The 15691-nt window shown below is 33.2% G+C and overlaps 1 protein-coding gene across 5 annotated transcripts in view; it reads left to right on the top strand.

Annotated features, from left to right (window-relative positions):
- The window catches only part of Gfrl (Glial cell line-derived neurotrophic family receptor-like), a 226618-nt gene that overhangs the window by 176565 nt on the left and 34362 nt on the right, over positions 1 to 15691 (top strand). For 3 of the 5 annotated variants that reach the window (XM_070105870.1, XM_070105871.1, XM_036361447.2), the window contains 2 exons: positions 1187 to 1961; positions 4024 to 4136. The exons of the other annotated variants lie outside the window; for them this stretch is intronic. In XM_070105870.1, the coding sequence (XP_069961971.1) occupies positions 1187 to 1961; positions 4024 to 4136 (888 nt within the window). The remainder of the gene's footprint in view (positions 1 to 1186; positions 1962 to 4023; positions 4137 to 15691) is intronic. 5 annotated transcript variants of the gene reach the window in all.

Consider the following 15691-nt stretch of genomic DNA (forward strand, 5'->3'; position numbering starts at 1 on the left):
TCGATGTTGTCGTAAGTAACCCATTTTTCATCGCCAGTCACAATCCGCTTCAGAAACGGGTCGATTTTGTTGCGATTCAGCAGCGATTCACAGAAATTCGGTCCATCATGTTTTTTCGCGTTAGTTCGTGTGGCACCCAAACATCAAGGTTATGCAAATGGTTCCAAACGGTTTTCAGGCTTATATTTAGTTCCTCAGCAATTAAATAAGTGCTCACGTGACGGTCTGTTTCCACTATTTCCATGATTTTATCGCAATTTTCGACGACAGGTCTCCCGACGCATGGTGCATCTTTGACATCGAAATTACCGGAACGGAACTAGCAAATCACTTTTGTGCTACACGTTCGTTTACAGTATCGGGCCCATAAACTAAATTAATTTTTTCAGTCGCTTTGGCTACTTTTCGCCTTGATCGAAGAAAAATTTGCAAAATATAGCGAATTTTCTCTTTGCTGGTGTCCATCTCTGACGAGCGCTCACAACCTACTGAGTCAATCAATCGAAAAACTGTCAAAGACAAACTTTTATTTCTCCCTCCCAAAGTTTCTATTAAAAGTTGTGTATCAGAAGATAAATTTAAAGCCATAGATTAACCAAATTATCGTTGTGTTTTACGTTTGCTGTTTATGAAATACACTTTTGGCACTTTGAACATAATGCATCAAATGTTTTATTGTAAATATTAAGATCATATTGAAATCGATCTCCGCTGGTCTTTTTCCGCTTTGACGCTTTCGACAGCACGCACCAATGCACAGACACTCTCTAACTAACACAAATTTTTAAAACAAACTCTATTATGTTTCGTAAATGATTTTTTGTTGTTAATTTTCTTAAAATCCAAACTTTTTGTTCATTAATTTTGTGTTGATAATTTTGCATTTTTGTTTTAGATATTTTCGCACTATTTGTTTCAGGTAGCATTTCTTGCACCTAACGTCGCACTGCACCAGAACTATGCTATCACCAAAGCAGCACGGTTAAACGAATATACTTGTATATATATTTTATAAAAATATTTTAACTATATATACATATATACGCAATACAAGTGCACACCTTTTTCGCAACTTTTCATTTTCGATATCAGTTTGCATTAAACTTAATTGAATTTCCTTTGCACTAGTGTACTTATGCGCACCAAGCACTGCTCTTTGTCTTTCTATCTAAATTCTCTCTTGCAGATAGATTAATATTCTTCCCGGATGGCGCCATACCGAAATTCAAGCAAAAACAAAAGCAACACCACAATGGCACATCATCATCTTCAGCGTCGTCGTCGTCATCGTCGTCGAACTCATTGATAGCCGCCAATGGCACCGGTCAACAACAGCTCTCGAACAACATTGCCACCGACGACGAAGAGGAGGACGACTACGACGACCGTATACGCGCTGAAATCTATTCAAATTATCCGCATTACCTGCACCCGCCCTCTTGGGGACTCAACAATCCGTTAGTGTTGGCCTCGCATTCGCCCCACACCTACGACGACGAAGATGAATCGTTGCTCGAGGTGGGTGATGATGTGGCGGCGCGTGGCCGTCAAAAGACCGAGCAAAAGCAACAGTGGCAGCGCCAACAAATGGCGTCGAAAGCTGAAAAGGATGGACGCAGCAATGCGGGCGTCGGCGATGGCGCTGATGGTGATGATGTTGAGGTTTCGGTGGACACCACTAACACTGGTCGGCACTACGCTGGTGTTGGTGGTGGTGTTGGTTTTGGTTTCGGTGCGTCCGGCGCGCTTGATGAGTCCATAACGGAGCTTAGCGGCGGCAGCAGCAGCGGCAGCAACATAATCACCATTAGTAATAGCAACCATGGCATGCACCAAATGCACGAGTATTTTGATGGTTTCACTTATACCACATCACCCGCCACGGTTTCGGTACCAGAGTCTGCACTTCCGGCACCACCGACACATCTGCACCATAACAAAAAGCACCAAAAAACTGCAATGTATGTGAGCTAGCACAAGCACTTTGTGTGTATGTGTGTGTATTTTTATATAAATATATTGTAGATATGTATATAAATATATTAGTACTAGTGTATGCTTATAACAAATATAAGGTTTACTAAGGCACAAACACACGCATACGCACACACACACACTTTAGCACAATCTCAACCATGAAAACTCGCTGCAAAGAGCACTCAAGCAACGCACCAATACAACTACTATATTCTGTGTATATATGTACTATGTGGAGAAGTGAATGTCGAGACATTAAAATTCTATGAAATTTTAAAGTTCCCATCGTCAAATTTAATTATTCAAATGGCAAAGTGTTTAAGTTTGTAGTGGAAATATTTGAAGTGCAGTGCTAACACTGCTGCCAAAGGTTGCGACGTCGGCCACTTGAGTTCGCCGGCAAGCAAGTGTAGAAGGTTAATTTGAAGAATATTTAAAAGCGATTTGCATCCGAATATTAGTATAAAGGCGTATATGTATTGTATAAAAGGATGCATTAAAATCTAAGGCAATGAAGAGAATATCAAAAATAATGTACTTTCAAGGGCAATAAGCAGATAAATACCAGTACCACACAGTAACGGTATCATTACTTATCCGCTTTCCGGAAGATTTTTAGTAAATGTGTTGAGTTCTACTTCGTACATGGAGAATATTTAGGAATAGTCAGCATAGAGAAGAACTCAAACATAAAAAAAAAAAAAAAAATGCGAAACTTTGGAATTTGAAAGCAGATTTTTGAGGTATCCAAATACTCATTTAAATATTTTCGGATTTTTCGCAAGAAAATTTATGAAAATTTGCATCTTTCAAACTTTTTGTCTTAAGAAAGTCTGAAAATTAAGGATTATATACTTGTATATATCTAAAGGCTCAAAATTAATATGTATTTAATTTTTATATTTCCCTCAAAAAATGCGATAAGCCCAGAATAAGTCTACGATTACTCCCAAAGCAACATGTGGCTAATGGCACTTTTGTTCATTTTGTATGAAACAAAATATTTTGTTCGAATATACTTGCTATACACGCAAGCGTCCTGAGACCTAAGAGACTAATGGTAAAAAATCGTACAAAAGGGCAATTTCTTGTATATGGTAACATTGAGGAGAAATGTAAAGAAAGGTTTAACTAATCTCTAACTACATATAACTAAAATATATTTATTTGGTACTAATTAATACCTAATTGTATCCTGAAGACATGTGTTGGAGACTACTTTGGTACAAATTGTACCCTATAGAGTATAATTCAGGTGTACTCGCTTTAAATATTACTCGCGCAACTTTTTCCAAGGTCCTTACATAGCTGTTAATTTTTTTTGTTTTTGTTAGTTAACTTACTTGTATGTAGTGTCAGGCTGCCTACATTTAGGCGCTTATAACAAAGCGACATAAAATATCCTGCATAAGCATTTTAGTGGAGCTAACAACCTTGTGACAGCAGAGAGTAGTTCAAAACCTTTTAGGTTACATAACCTAAAAGTCAAAACTTTTTACTATATTAATAAGGCAAATTTGAGAGAGAAAATTTATTGCTTCTTTCAGTTTCCCCAAATGGCGGCTAGAAAATCCTTTTTGCTATTAGCTCTTTTAGCTTTTTGATATTTTCATCAACATATACAAGGCAATAACAGATACGTAAAATATTGTAAGCAATTTTCAAAATTGGAATCGTCATTTAAATAAAATGAAGATTATATATGGAATTAAATTTAAAAAAAATTATAATTGATTAAATATAATACAGATACAAGATAGTTTCATAGAATTTTAAATTTCGTTGTTCACCTATGACTTCTACAGTTATTTACATAACTCACTTTAGTCACATATTGCCAACTTTTTATTACTAAGCACACACTTGTATTTCAGTAATTTTAAGTACTTAATTAGTCTGCAAATTTCTATATATTTTATTTTAATTTATCTCTTCTATGCTATGCCCTGTACATTTCTCTCACCTTTTGCACTTAAAAAAATCGTAAAAAAAATTTTAAAAATCGAAATAACATAAAAAAAATCGAAAAACATAAATAAAATTTAGTTCAAGCACAAATTCGCACAAAAGTATACATCTTAGCGACGAAATAACCACCAGCAGAGATAAATTATCCCACCGTTTGCGCACCTATAAAGGTGATAGCATCGATGAAAGAGGTAAGTGATAGACAGTTAAGAATATGAGTACCAAAGCAAAAAAAAAAATATAAATAAGAGACATATATTTTTATCGAAAAGTACAATCTCTTATAAAAACTATGAAGTTGCAAACTTAAAGGTTATTTAAAAAAAAATTGAGATTTTAGCGCGAATATAAATCTCTAACTAAAATATTTTTACAACTATATTTTATAAATTATTAACAATTTATAAATTTTTAAAGTAGTATTAATATAATATTAGGCAGGAATGATTAGCTTTTTGTAATATATTATATTTGGTTAAATGCTCTGGTAAAATAAATTTCAAAATTGATCTAAAATAGCATCGAGTGAAATTTTAAAACTGACATTATGATTATACACATATAAACAATACATATGTTAACATTTCATTCAAATTATGAGTAATTCCGGTAAAATAAACCAAAGGCTTTTATTTTTAATAAATAATGCCATACAGTATTTTCCTTTTAACTTTGAGAGTCTATAAACCTCTGGACGACCCTCGATTAACTTTCTTAATTTAGTGGCATTTAATTCGATCAACTGTTTCGGGCGTTTTCGAGTTTAAGAGTGTGTTCTTGTACAAAAATTAAAAAACAAATAAAATTTCATATTTCGATAGTTTATATATTCTTAAATATCTTCCTAAAATAATTTTTCCAAAACCAAATTAATTATAACTCTTTTTTTATTTGTAATATTTTTAAAAATTCATGTTAAAAAATTAATGAAAACATCGACCTTTATTTTCGAGTACCCGCAATTGCATGAAAACATGTTTTATCGGTTTTGTTTATATTTACGATAATCACATTTGCAGTATTCACGAAATCGCCATTGTTTCATTATTCCAAAGACGACAAAGGTAAACATCGTAACGACGAAGACGCGTGCTTTCTTTCCCCCTCTACTGCAAGAATACATACTTTCATTAATTTTGTTTTGATTTATTTTTGCTTACACTTGAAATACTTTTTTTTTATAAATTGTCAACAAATCGCTCGAAATCCTTTAAATAGTTCTGCTAAACTAATAATGAAATGAGAGTTGACAAGAAAAAAATTTTCATTGAATTTAGTTATAAAAGGAATTTTTTTGTTCTTAGAATATTAAGAGGTCATTTCCATTTTTGGTTGTGATGGATATGGTGACCACTTCATACTAAATATATATATATATATAATATATCATATATATGATATATATGATATATTATATCATATATATGATATATTATATATCACGCAGAGAGTAGACAAAAGGACTTCAATTTTAACTTTAATTTCTGAATCGCTGTAAACAGTAATTAAGGTCTTCCAATAATGTTACTAAAACGTTTATCTAGTAATATTATTATAGAGTGTTAGTCTATATCTATTTTTTCTTATTTACAAATAATAAAATTTTATTTATGGTATGCCAACAAAAATAAATTTGACCACAAAAATATTTCTAAGCTTCAATCTGATATGACCAAATGTCATACCAAGTTACTTGGCATAATCGCAAAGATTTTTCCCACTCATATATATATATTTGTATTTTCATTGAAAGAATTTGAAATATGTGTAAGCATTTCACAAAATTACTTTCACTTTTCACTGTTGGCTACCTTAAACTTGCATAGGTCAATCAATTCGGTCAATCGTTTCGAGCAAATGTCAGCAATGGTCAATGTTTGCTCTAAATGAACCTGATGAACTGCCTTGGGGAAAGTAAAACAAATATTGTAAATATATACAAGTGTCTGATGCGTATATATATTAAATATATAAACTTTGACATTATATTACATGTGTTATCACACAAATCGTTGCGTAACAATTTAATAGGACTTAATCTTGTTATGTTGGCATATAATTATACATTGTGTCTGACATTAAATAGGCCATGTCGCATGGTATACTACGTGTTGCTGTAAACTATTTAATAGGTAAATATTGAAAAATATTTCCATAAATTGCTTCTGACATATGTATGTATAAATGTGCTCTTTAAGTATAATAAATTTGCCTGTGCAATGGAAGATAACATGTTAAACTATTTTGTACAAAAAGAAGACAAAATTATTTTAAAAAAAAATTTTTATAGAGTGATTTAGAATTAGGATTATTGATAAAAAAAAACAACAAAATCATATCAAAAAGGTTCAGCGGTTTTTGTTCTTCATAAAAAAAAACGAAGCTGAAACATGGTCTATTAGATCTCTTCTTATAAATCAAGAGATTATAATTATACAACCAACGTCACGTTATTTCCTTGTTATGGTATTAAAATAATATTCTTTGATAATTTTTGTGAATCTGCTACAGATTGAACGTTTAAATTGTGAAAAAAATTTAAATGCGAAAGGTTTGAATCTTCAAAGTCAAAATGTTATAGCATCTGATGAAATAAAAAAAAAAAAAAAAAACTAAACAAAAAAAAACCGTTTTCATACGACCAAAGTAGTAATCCTTATCGGTCATTTGACCCTGTAGAATAAATCCATGTTAAATTACACCACTGTAATCGAAGAAAACTATGAGCATCACCTTGATGTTTTACCGACATTGATATAGGTTTTTCGGTTTCGGCTGATTTTTCGAGCACCATTCATTAGATTGTTGTACAATTTTTGCCTCATATTCATTAAACCACGTCTTGTCACCTTTAATGATGCATTTGATGAACGTAGGATCCTCAGCTACAATCTCAAGCATGTCTTTTGCGACCTCTACTCGACGTCGTTTTTGCAAAAGATGCAGGTCATTGACACGCTTCATACCCAAGACATTAAACAAAATATTTTAGGTCCATATATAAGATATCCAAAAATACTCTGTTATATCTCTGCTGTCGATAGGATGATTTTCAAGCGCTTATGTCAGCTTATGACACATGGAAATATAACTTTACGTAATCATAAAAAGCAGAACAGTTCGTTGAGTTCAAATTTGATAAGATATGGTCATTATTTAATGGGGTTTGTTCACATTTTAGCAAAAAATTTAAACTTTCTAACAGATAGTGGCGGCAAAATCAGTAACTCACAGAGTTATCAAGCTGTTTTATCACACACAGATTTATCCAAATTACTTTCGATTTATTGGTGACTTAGTCAAACGAAACGCTTGGAATTAAATGCCATACAAATCCATATTTTCTCTGACTTGCTGTAAGAGGCGAAGTTAATTTATACGCTTAAGCTCGAAACTACGTCAAACAGCAGCATACTTACTTAATGAACCAACAACAACATGTGGTAGCAGTATATTGACATTTTTGGTGTTTTTCGTTATCTGCAAATTGGTAAAACAATTTACATAGATTTTACATGCGACTAATACTGTCAGTATTGCTGCCTCTAATATGAATTTCAAGCACAAGCCACACGAGGTTCATAACTCAGGCAAGCACACGCACATGCGCACTCATGAGTAATAAGCGCAGATGTGATGCAGGCAGCAAGTTTTCAAAATGCACTGATTTCCATACAAACATACAAGTGCGTATCAATGCCACTGCATCATGCGTTTATTTCCGAAATTTCCACTGCATTAACCTCTGTTCCACTGCCTGCTTTAGGCATCTACCTATCGCATATTGTTGCATCGTTGGTGTGTGGCGCGTTGGCATCCAATGTCTCATTGGAAATTCGCAAAACAATATATCTCACATTGGTGAACTGCTGCCATCGATAATGAAGTGAGTTCATAGAGTCGGTATACTCGTATTTGTATGGAAGATGGCAACTACTACTCTTCATAGGTATATGGAAACATTCCTATCGCTACGTTGAGCTTATTTGAATATTTTTGAAGGAAGCGATGCAATCTGTTCGAGGACATCATGATGAATTATTGAACTGATGAGCGTTTATTTTCAGAAATTTTTATGCGCTTTTTGATGCTTTGCAATGATTAAGTGAGCATTTGAGTTTGCACTGTGCAGATTTTTTTGGGCAATTGATTGAATTGCTATATCTAGGCAATAAAAGTTCATTTGGTTCAACCAATATGGCACGTTGCCTACTTCTGATAGCCAGTAAAAAGTATCAAATTTTTCGGCTTTTTTTGTGTCTTGAGTATTGTATTTTGACCAACCCTGTGTAAGGCTGTTGTTTCAAAACATATTTAAAACGCTCGTATAATTCCTTTACTAAATATAATTGAATTCCTTACGTTTTTAAAACAGGTGGCAAAACTTTTGAAATATATTGTGAAAACAAAAACTTTTCTTAAAGTATTTAATTATTTGGCTAAATAATAAGTTGTATTTAAAAAAAATTTTACCAGGTGGCAACCCTTAATAACTTACATTTTCAATTGAAACAATTTTGTTAGACTATTTACTTTATATTTTTCTTTCACAATTTCAGTATGGTAGTGTACTATACCATATAATCGGAGTGTGACGAAGTTTTGTTGTGTAGCGCAATTTCGTTGCAGTGGATCAATTTTACTACAGCGCTTCAGAGGTTTCGAAACAAAACATAAAAAAAAACTATTTTAAACGTTTCTCGTTTTGTGAAAAAGTTTAAATTTTTATTTATTATCATGTTTTGCTGACTTATTGCCATACCCTTGTATGCGTATAAAGAAATATTTATGCTTAATACGGCGAGTAGCTTTGCAATCCCTGCAGCTACATTTATGTAAGCCAATATTAACGGCTTTTCCATAAAGCCAATATAACGAAGCATATTTTCCAGCGAGCGGGAAGCAAAATCGCTAAAATAATATTAGTTAAAATTGCTAACAAACGAAACAAAATTTAAATGACCTTTGGGAGCTCCATTTATACGGCAAATGCGAAAACTTCAGCTGCGTACAATGCCGTTATGGATGAGCGACGCTGCTGATTTGTATTATTGCTCTTCCAAATAAACTACGCTTGCGATTATAAAATACGAAACAAACATAAATTCGGGGATATAGCGGCACAAACACACACAACACAGGCAACAATGAGCTCAAACGGCAATCCCAAAGCAGCAACATGAATGTATTTGGTATTGTATGTGTGCGTGCATGCGTATGTTTGTGTGTGTGTGTACAAAAGTGCCGTCAAAAATGTTGATTTTATTATGATGAAATTACAAACGGCAACACTGGCGCGATTGGCATAATTTAAAGCACTTCTACACATTCTTACATATACATATGTTTATTAGGGTGTCCATTATTTTACAAAAAAGATATATCATTTTTCCCTAAAAAGATAAATCCAACGTAAACAAGCTATTTAGTTTCAATTTAAACCGTGCCTAAATCATGTTTCCATTCCTAGGTATATATCATGGATTTTTTTTACACTACACTTACTACAAGAAAATATTGTCCTCTACAAAAAAGGTCTACATGGGTGTTTCATAATAATTACTCTTTTAAATGTTATACACAGTTAAAGCTATGCTGCTATTGACTGAGCATTCATTTAGTGTACCATGACGTATGAGCAACACGGGCATTTATAACTGTGTACTTACTTCAGGGGGCGTTGGCCAAAAAAAAAATCAACTTGGAAATAACGGACACCCTAATGTATATGTCAAGAGGCGATGGGAGGCTTCAGCGTATAACGTTACGCTTCGCAGTAGCGTATAATTTAACGAAAAAAATTCAATTTAACAAATCCAAACAAATCACACAGGCGCGCAGTTTATTGTGTCGGCAAATGAGAGAGACTACAATGCAGTTCAACAGACGGCTTTGCGCGCATTGAGCTGTTTGCCGGCGCGAGCGCACATAACAATACACTTACACATATGTACATCTATGTGGCGCTCTGCTTGCGGGAATTGTTTGCGATATGGCCGCCTGCCGTTGTTAATACACGCACTTAAACTTGGATGTTTGCGTAAGTATATGTAAGCAGTTATGCAAACACATAAGTGCGTGCTGGTGTTGATGTGTGCGTGCACGCTTGATGGTGTCGCATTAAATGTGCTCGTTTGCTCTGGGCTTGTTTCAAAAGAATTGATAATGTTGATACAACGGTAGCGCAAACATAAACTCATACCAAACTACTGTATTTATATATGCTTGTCGGTTATGAATATATAGTTGGGATAATTTTTTCATTGCTCAGTGCGCATAGTTTCCCTGTGGCATCGTAATGTCGAAATTATTACACATTTTAAAATTTATTTTCATTATTTATGGTTAAACGCAAACGGCCATTGCAAGTCAAGGCTCACCAACATCAATTTACAATAATATATAAACAAGTAGGTGCACAACTGTAGTAGTCAGGTGGAAAGTTGGAAGTTGGATAAGTTCTTCATTTGGCAGGGAATTTTGTATAACCCAAAACTTTAGACGTGTTTTTCTGGAGACACTGTTTTAAGAGTCAGTGAAAAAAATTTCTCCAAAATGGCGAAACGAAATTTCCACACAACCTTCCTAAATATATTTGTCTGGTAATGATAGCAGTAATAAGGTATTTGATATTAATTTCGACTATTTATGTCACTTGTCACAAAAAACTATTTTTTTTTTTATAACCGTAAAAATCAAAATTGTGACTAGTTCTTCGGTCAGTACCTGTATTTATCTATGGTATAGTAAGTAAAAATTGTTTGGTTTTCTGGATGTGAGATACTTTTAAGCATCAAAATCTTCCTCAACGCCAGACACCTTTTTTGGTGCTGCTCCTGAAGGATGTCTATGAAATCAAGAGAATAAAATTTTCAAAATCGCCGAGTATACAAAATTTTGTAAATGCACGTTTTCTTAATTTTTTTATTGAATAAAATTCCTCCTTAAAAAAATTTTCACAAATTCGCATTCTTTCTGGCTTGCAAGTTGCTAAAACTCCTTAAGTGATTGAGTTCTAAAAATATTAATGAGGTGGTTTTAAGCTCTATTTCATGCATGCCATCCAACAAATATTCACTAGTTAATATATAATGGATGTGAGCTTTTTTTAAAGCATTCGAGACACCAATTATATAATCTTAAAAAAAAAATATTGTGGAAAATTTTTCGACTTTCAAAATAAATATAACTACAGAAGCAAGAATTTTCCTACAGGACTTCTCATTAATAAAAATACAACAATTTGTATAACTCCTACAAATATAATACAGGTTTGTGGCGGATTTCCTTATGCCAAGGCGAATTCACATCGACTGCTTTACAACTACGCTGTTTGCTGCTTTTATTTTCTGCCTTCGCTTTTCGCTTTGTCGTGGTTAATGGTGAGCTTTGTTTAATTATCGCTGAAATTCATTTTATTGCAAATAACTTTGTACACATTTACAATTTAACAAAAAATAAACGAGCAGATTTCAAAAGTTACTCATTTCCAGGAGGCATTTAAATGAATCGAGCAGCAATCGCTGCGGAAGATAAAGTATGGCGTTATTAAGAAAATTTCAACTCGGCTTGTATTGAAGCGCCTTACTTATTTGTTGTAGCAGATGACATATTTTGAATAAGAAGTAGTAAGGACGCGCCCACTCGTTTGCCGGAAAAATGTTTCTCTGAAAAATTTCATGTTATCGCAAGAAAATTTATGGAAAAAACACTTATTCACAAAAGCAAGCATTTATAATTTTTATGATAATTAGAATACAACATTTAAAGCACTGAAAAAAGTTTTTAAGCAAAGCTAAGTAAATATTTGTGTAACCTGTCTATTAAACGTGAATTCTGAGAATTTAAAAGAGAGAGATTGAGAGAGAGAAATATGTTTTTTTTTAAAGTATACCCATCGAAATATAAAGCAAATTAAAAATATAATTTTCTGGGCTTGCAAATAATGCATTAAAAAATAATTGAGTTAATATTTTAGCTAAATTTTTTTTTATAAAACATATAATTAAGAATTTTCCAAAAAAAAAAGAATTTTTTTTGAATCAACATTTTTCACATTCATTCAAATCAAAAAATAATATTTTCGATAGTCAATTTTTAATCCCAAAAACCGTGAATTAAAAATAAAAATTAAATTTTATTTTAAACCAAGATTAAATTTAAAATTAAATTTTTAATCCAAGATTAAATTTAAAATATTTTTTTTAATTTTAATTGAAAATTGTTTAAATTTTTTTGAATTTTTAATTTTTCGTAAGTGAAAAAATGAAATGAATGAAAAGAATGAAATAAAAAAAATTAAAATTTAGCTTTTTATTCCCAAAAACATTCAACTTATTAAAATGCAATAATTTCGAAATTTCAAGAACAAAATTATTTAAAACAAAAAAATTTTTGGATGTCGCAGAAATTATATAAAAAGTTGAAGCAATAAAAACAATTTTATTATCCAACTTGCGTTCCATACATTAACTTTTCCTTTATTTCTATATGACAGAGTTTGAAAAAATTATCGGAAAATAATAGAGAAAAAAAATTCAAATATAATTATTTATAATATTTATTTATTTAGTAATTATACAATATGAAATCATAATAATTTGAACAAGTAAGGAAGGGCTAAGTTCGGATGTAACCGAACATTTTATACTCTCGCAAAGTCAAATGGTATACTCGTTTGAGATATCTTTGTGGATTGGCTGATATTTTCGGTAGAAGGTCAACTATAAGCACTGGGGTCCACATATTCAGTACTTAGGGGCTTGAACAGTTTTGGTTCGATTTAGACAATTTTTGGTCACAAGGTGGCATACTTTAAACGTATTATTCACGCAAAGTTTTACCCCGATATAATCATTGTTGCTTGATATGCATAGTGGAAAGTGAAAGAATCAGATGGAATTGAAAATGGTGTTATATGGGAAATAGGCGTGGTTGTAGTCCGATTTCGCACTATAGCACAGAAATATATAAAGAACGTTATGCACCGAATTTGGTTGAAATCGGTTAAGCAGATTCCAAGATAAGGGTTTTCACCTAAAAGTGGGCTGTACCACGCCCACTGACTAATTTTGAACGCGGTTCCTATAAAGTCATTTCATACTATCCCAGGGATAAAATTTAATGTCTCTGGCGTGTTTAGTGCTTGATTTATCGCGCTTTTAGTAGTTTTTAACAGTACCGTTATATGGGGAGTGGGCGGAGTTGCTACCCGATTTCACCCATTTTCACACTGCAGGTAGAGGTTCTAAAAACATTTGGTTCCAGTGAATTTTGTTATTATAGCATTAGCGGTTTTGGAGATATACACATGAAACCTATTAGTGCGGGACCACGCCCACTTTAAAAAAAATTTTAACTGCAGATGCCTCGCCCTATTGTGATCCTGTATGCAAAATAAGAGTCTTGTATCTTGTTGTGGAGCTCAGTTATGGCAATTTATTTGTTTTTGAATAATAGCATTTTGTGGGCGTGGCAGTGGTCCGATTACGCCCATTTGCAATACCAACCGTCTCACGGTACCAAGAAACATGTATACCAAGTTTCATAAAGATATCTCAATTTTTACTCAAGTTACAGCTTGCACGGCCGGACGGACGGACGGACAGACAGTCACCCGGATTTCAAATCGTCTCTTCATCCTGATCATTTATATATATATAACCCTATATCTAACTCGATTACTTTTAGGTGACACAACTGACCGTTAGGTGAACAAAACTATTATACTCTGTAGCAACATGTTGCGAGAGTATAAAAACATTTGCCTTCTTTCTAATTGACAATTATTTGTCATAGCGTATGATTAACTTTTCACATTCTCTGTAGAAGCTTTGTATAATATATGGTAAACCTGTTAAAGACACTAATACTTAACTTTTTTTTATATATAACAGGAAATCAGTTTCTCAACTGCACCTTAAGCGTATGAAACTTTTATTTGAAACGTTCAAATCACAAAATGGTCCACCACGGCGTATAAGTAATTATTTTCGCACAAAACCCTTAGAAACAGAATATTCTTTAAAATACAAATAAAATGTAATGATTAAACTTTCTGCTGCAGGAATAAATGCTTTACGACTTCCTCATGCCTTAACTCCTTTCACTTTAGTCAACACTCCACCCACTTAACTAAAAGCAGCTAGCAAATATTTGTGTGTCTTTTGTAGCGCCCGCACACTTTTAATTCTAGTTTTTGTTTCAAAGCTGGCATTAAGTGCAGACAAATCCAATTCAACTGATACTCGTAAACCGACTCACTTACTTCGTGTTGTATAAATATTTTCTTAGGAAATAAACCAATAAGACACCAACACACGCACACTAACTAACAACAGTCACTTACACATACACATATATATATATATAACTTAGCTGAAAACTAAGATAGAAGTCTGCGTACCACTACTAACAAACATTTGTAACATTTGTAGCACAGCTGACCTATTAGGGATTTGTTTTTGAAAGTGCACAGCAGCATAGTCGAGCGATTCCCTTGCACTCGAGCAGAAGCAGCAGATAGCGAATGGCTGAGCGGATGTACAAGCTTAAATAAGCTTTGCGCAGCGTTGACAAGCATTAAAGTGTGCACAGAGGTACTCTGCATATATGTATGTGCGATTATGTGTCTGTCAACGCCAACGCGCGATTGTGTGGAACGACAGGCAATAAGCAATGTGCCATACATCCTACTCAACGGCAGCCGCAGGAGGCGCACAGATAAACAAACAAACTGACTGTGTTACAGCGTTAGGGGGGTTGCGGTGGTAACGTACACGGCCAACGCCAATCATTAAAATGTGACAGCAAGCGATTGAAAGCAGAAGAAGCAGATATGCGCAAAATGAGCAAAAATAAACAGCGAATTCAATTGTTTATCATGTCGTAAAGGATATGCTCACACTTTGCTCAAGTTCGTGCTGCGCTGCCGTTGCTGTAAATAGCTGTAGTAAAGCTGAAAGTGGGTATAGAATGGGAGAAAATTAAAATAGAGCTTAAAGCTATTTACGTCTGCTGGTCGATGGCGTTGCTTTATTGTAAGTTGTAGAAAAAATTTAATGAAGGCAAATTTTCCAAAAGACCAGTTAACTGCGGTGTGATAGATTAAATTTAATAATAGCCGCTAGCGAGCTGAAAAGGGGATTATTGAACATATCTACAGATTATTAAGTTCTAAAGGAAAGAGGTAATAAATTAAAACAAAATATAAATAATTAATTTTCCATCACTTTGGAATGAAGCATAATTAAAAAAATTATGAAAACCATATTTAATTGATATAAAATCTTATCGAGTAGAAACTTTTGCAAGTTATGTAATTTCTACGTGATTCTTAGTTGTTTGATGCTGCTGTATCATGAATATCTAAGCTTGATAAGGTAATTAAATCCGCTCTTGGTGATATTGTTGAATTTAAGAGGAAACGTGATCTCGGGGTGACTAGTTAATATCGTTTTTTTTTTGCTTTCACTTTTTGCTACAAAGGTTTGAGAATTTTTACCACAAAGCAATGCGAAGTTGAAGGAGAGACAAAAATTGGTCGTTTCTGGCCTGCCGAAATTTAATTTTTAATTAGTTCAAAAGCCTTTAGGTCAAGGTATGGAGAACTTCGTTATATGTGTGGTAAACAAAATCTGCCGAAAAAATGTGATAGTATAGATAGTAGATAGTAGAATTGTCTCCGAGTAATCACTCAAGCAAGTTCAAGAAAAACGTGTTTAAAGATAAGCGGATAAAACGAATT

Source organism: Bactrocera oleae, chromosome 2 (assembly GCF_042242935.1).
Source record: "Bactrocera oleae isolate idBacOlea1 chromosome 2, idBacOlea1, whole genome shotgun sequence".
Taxonomy (NCBI): Eukaryota; Metazoa; Arthropoda; class Insecta; order Diptera; family Tephritidae; genus Bactrocera; species Bactrocera oleae.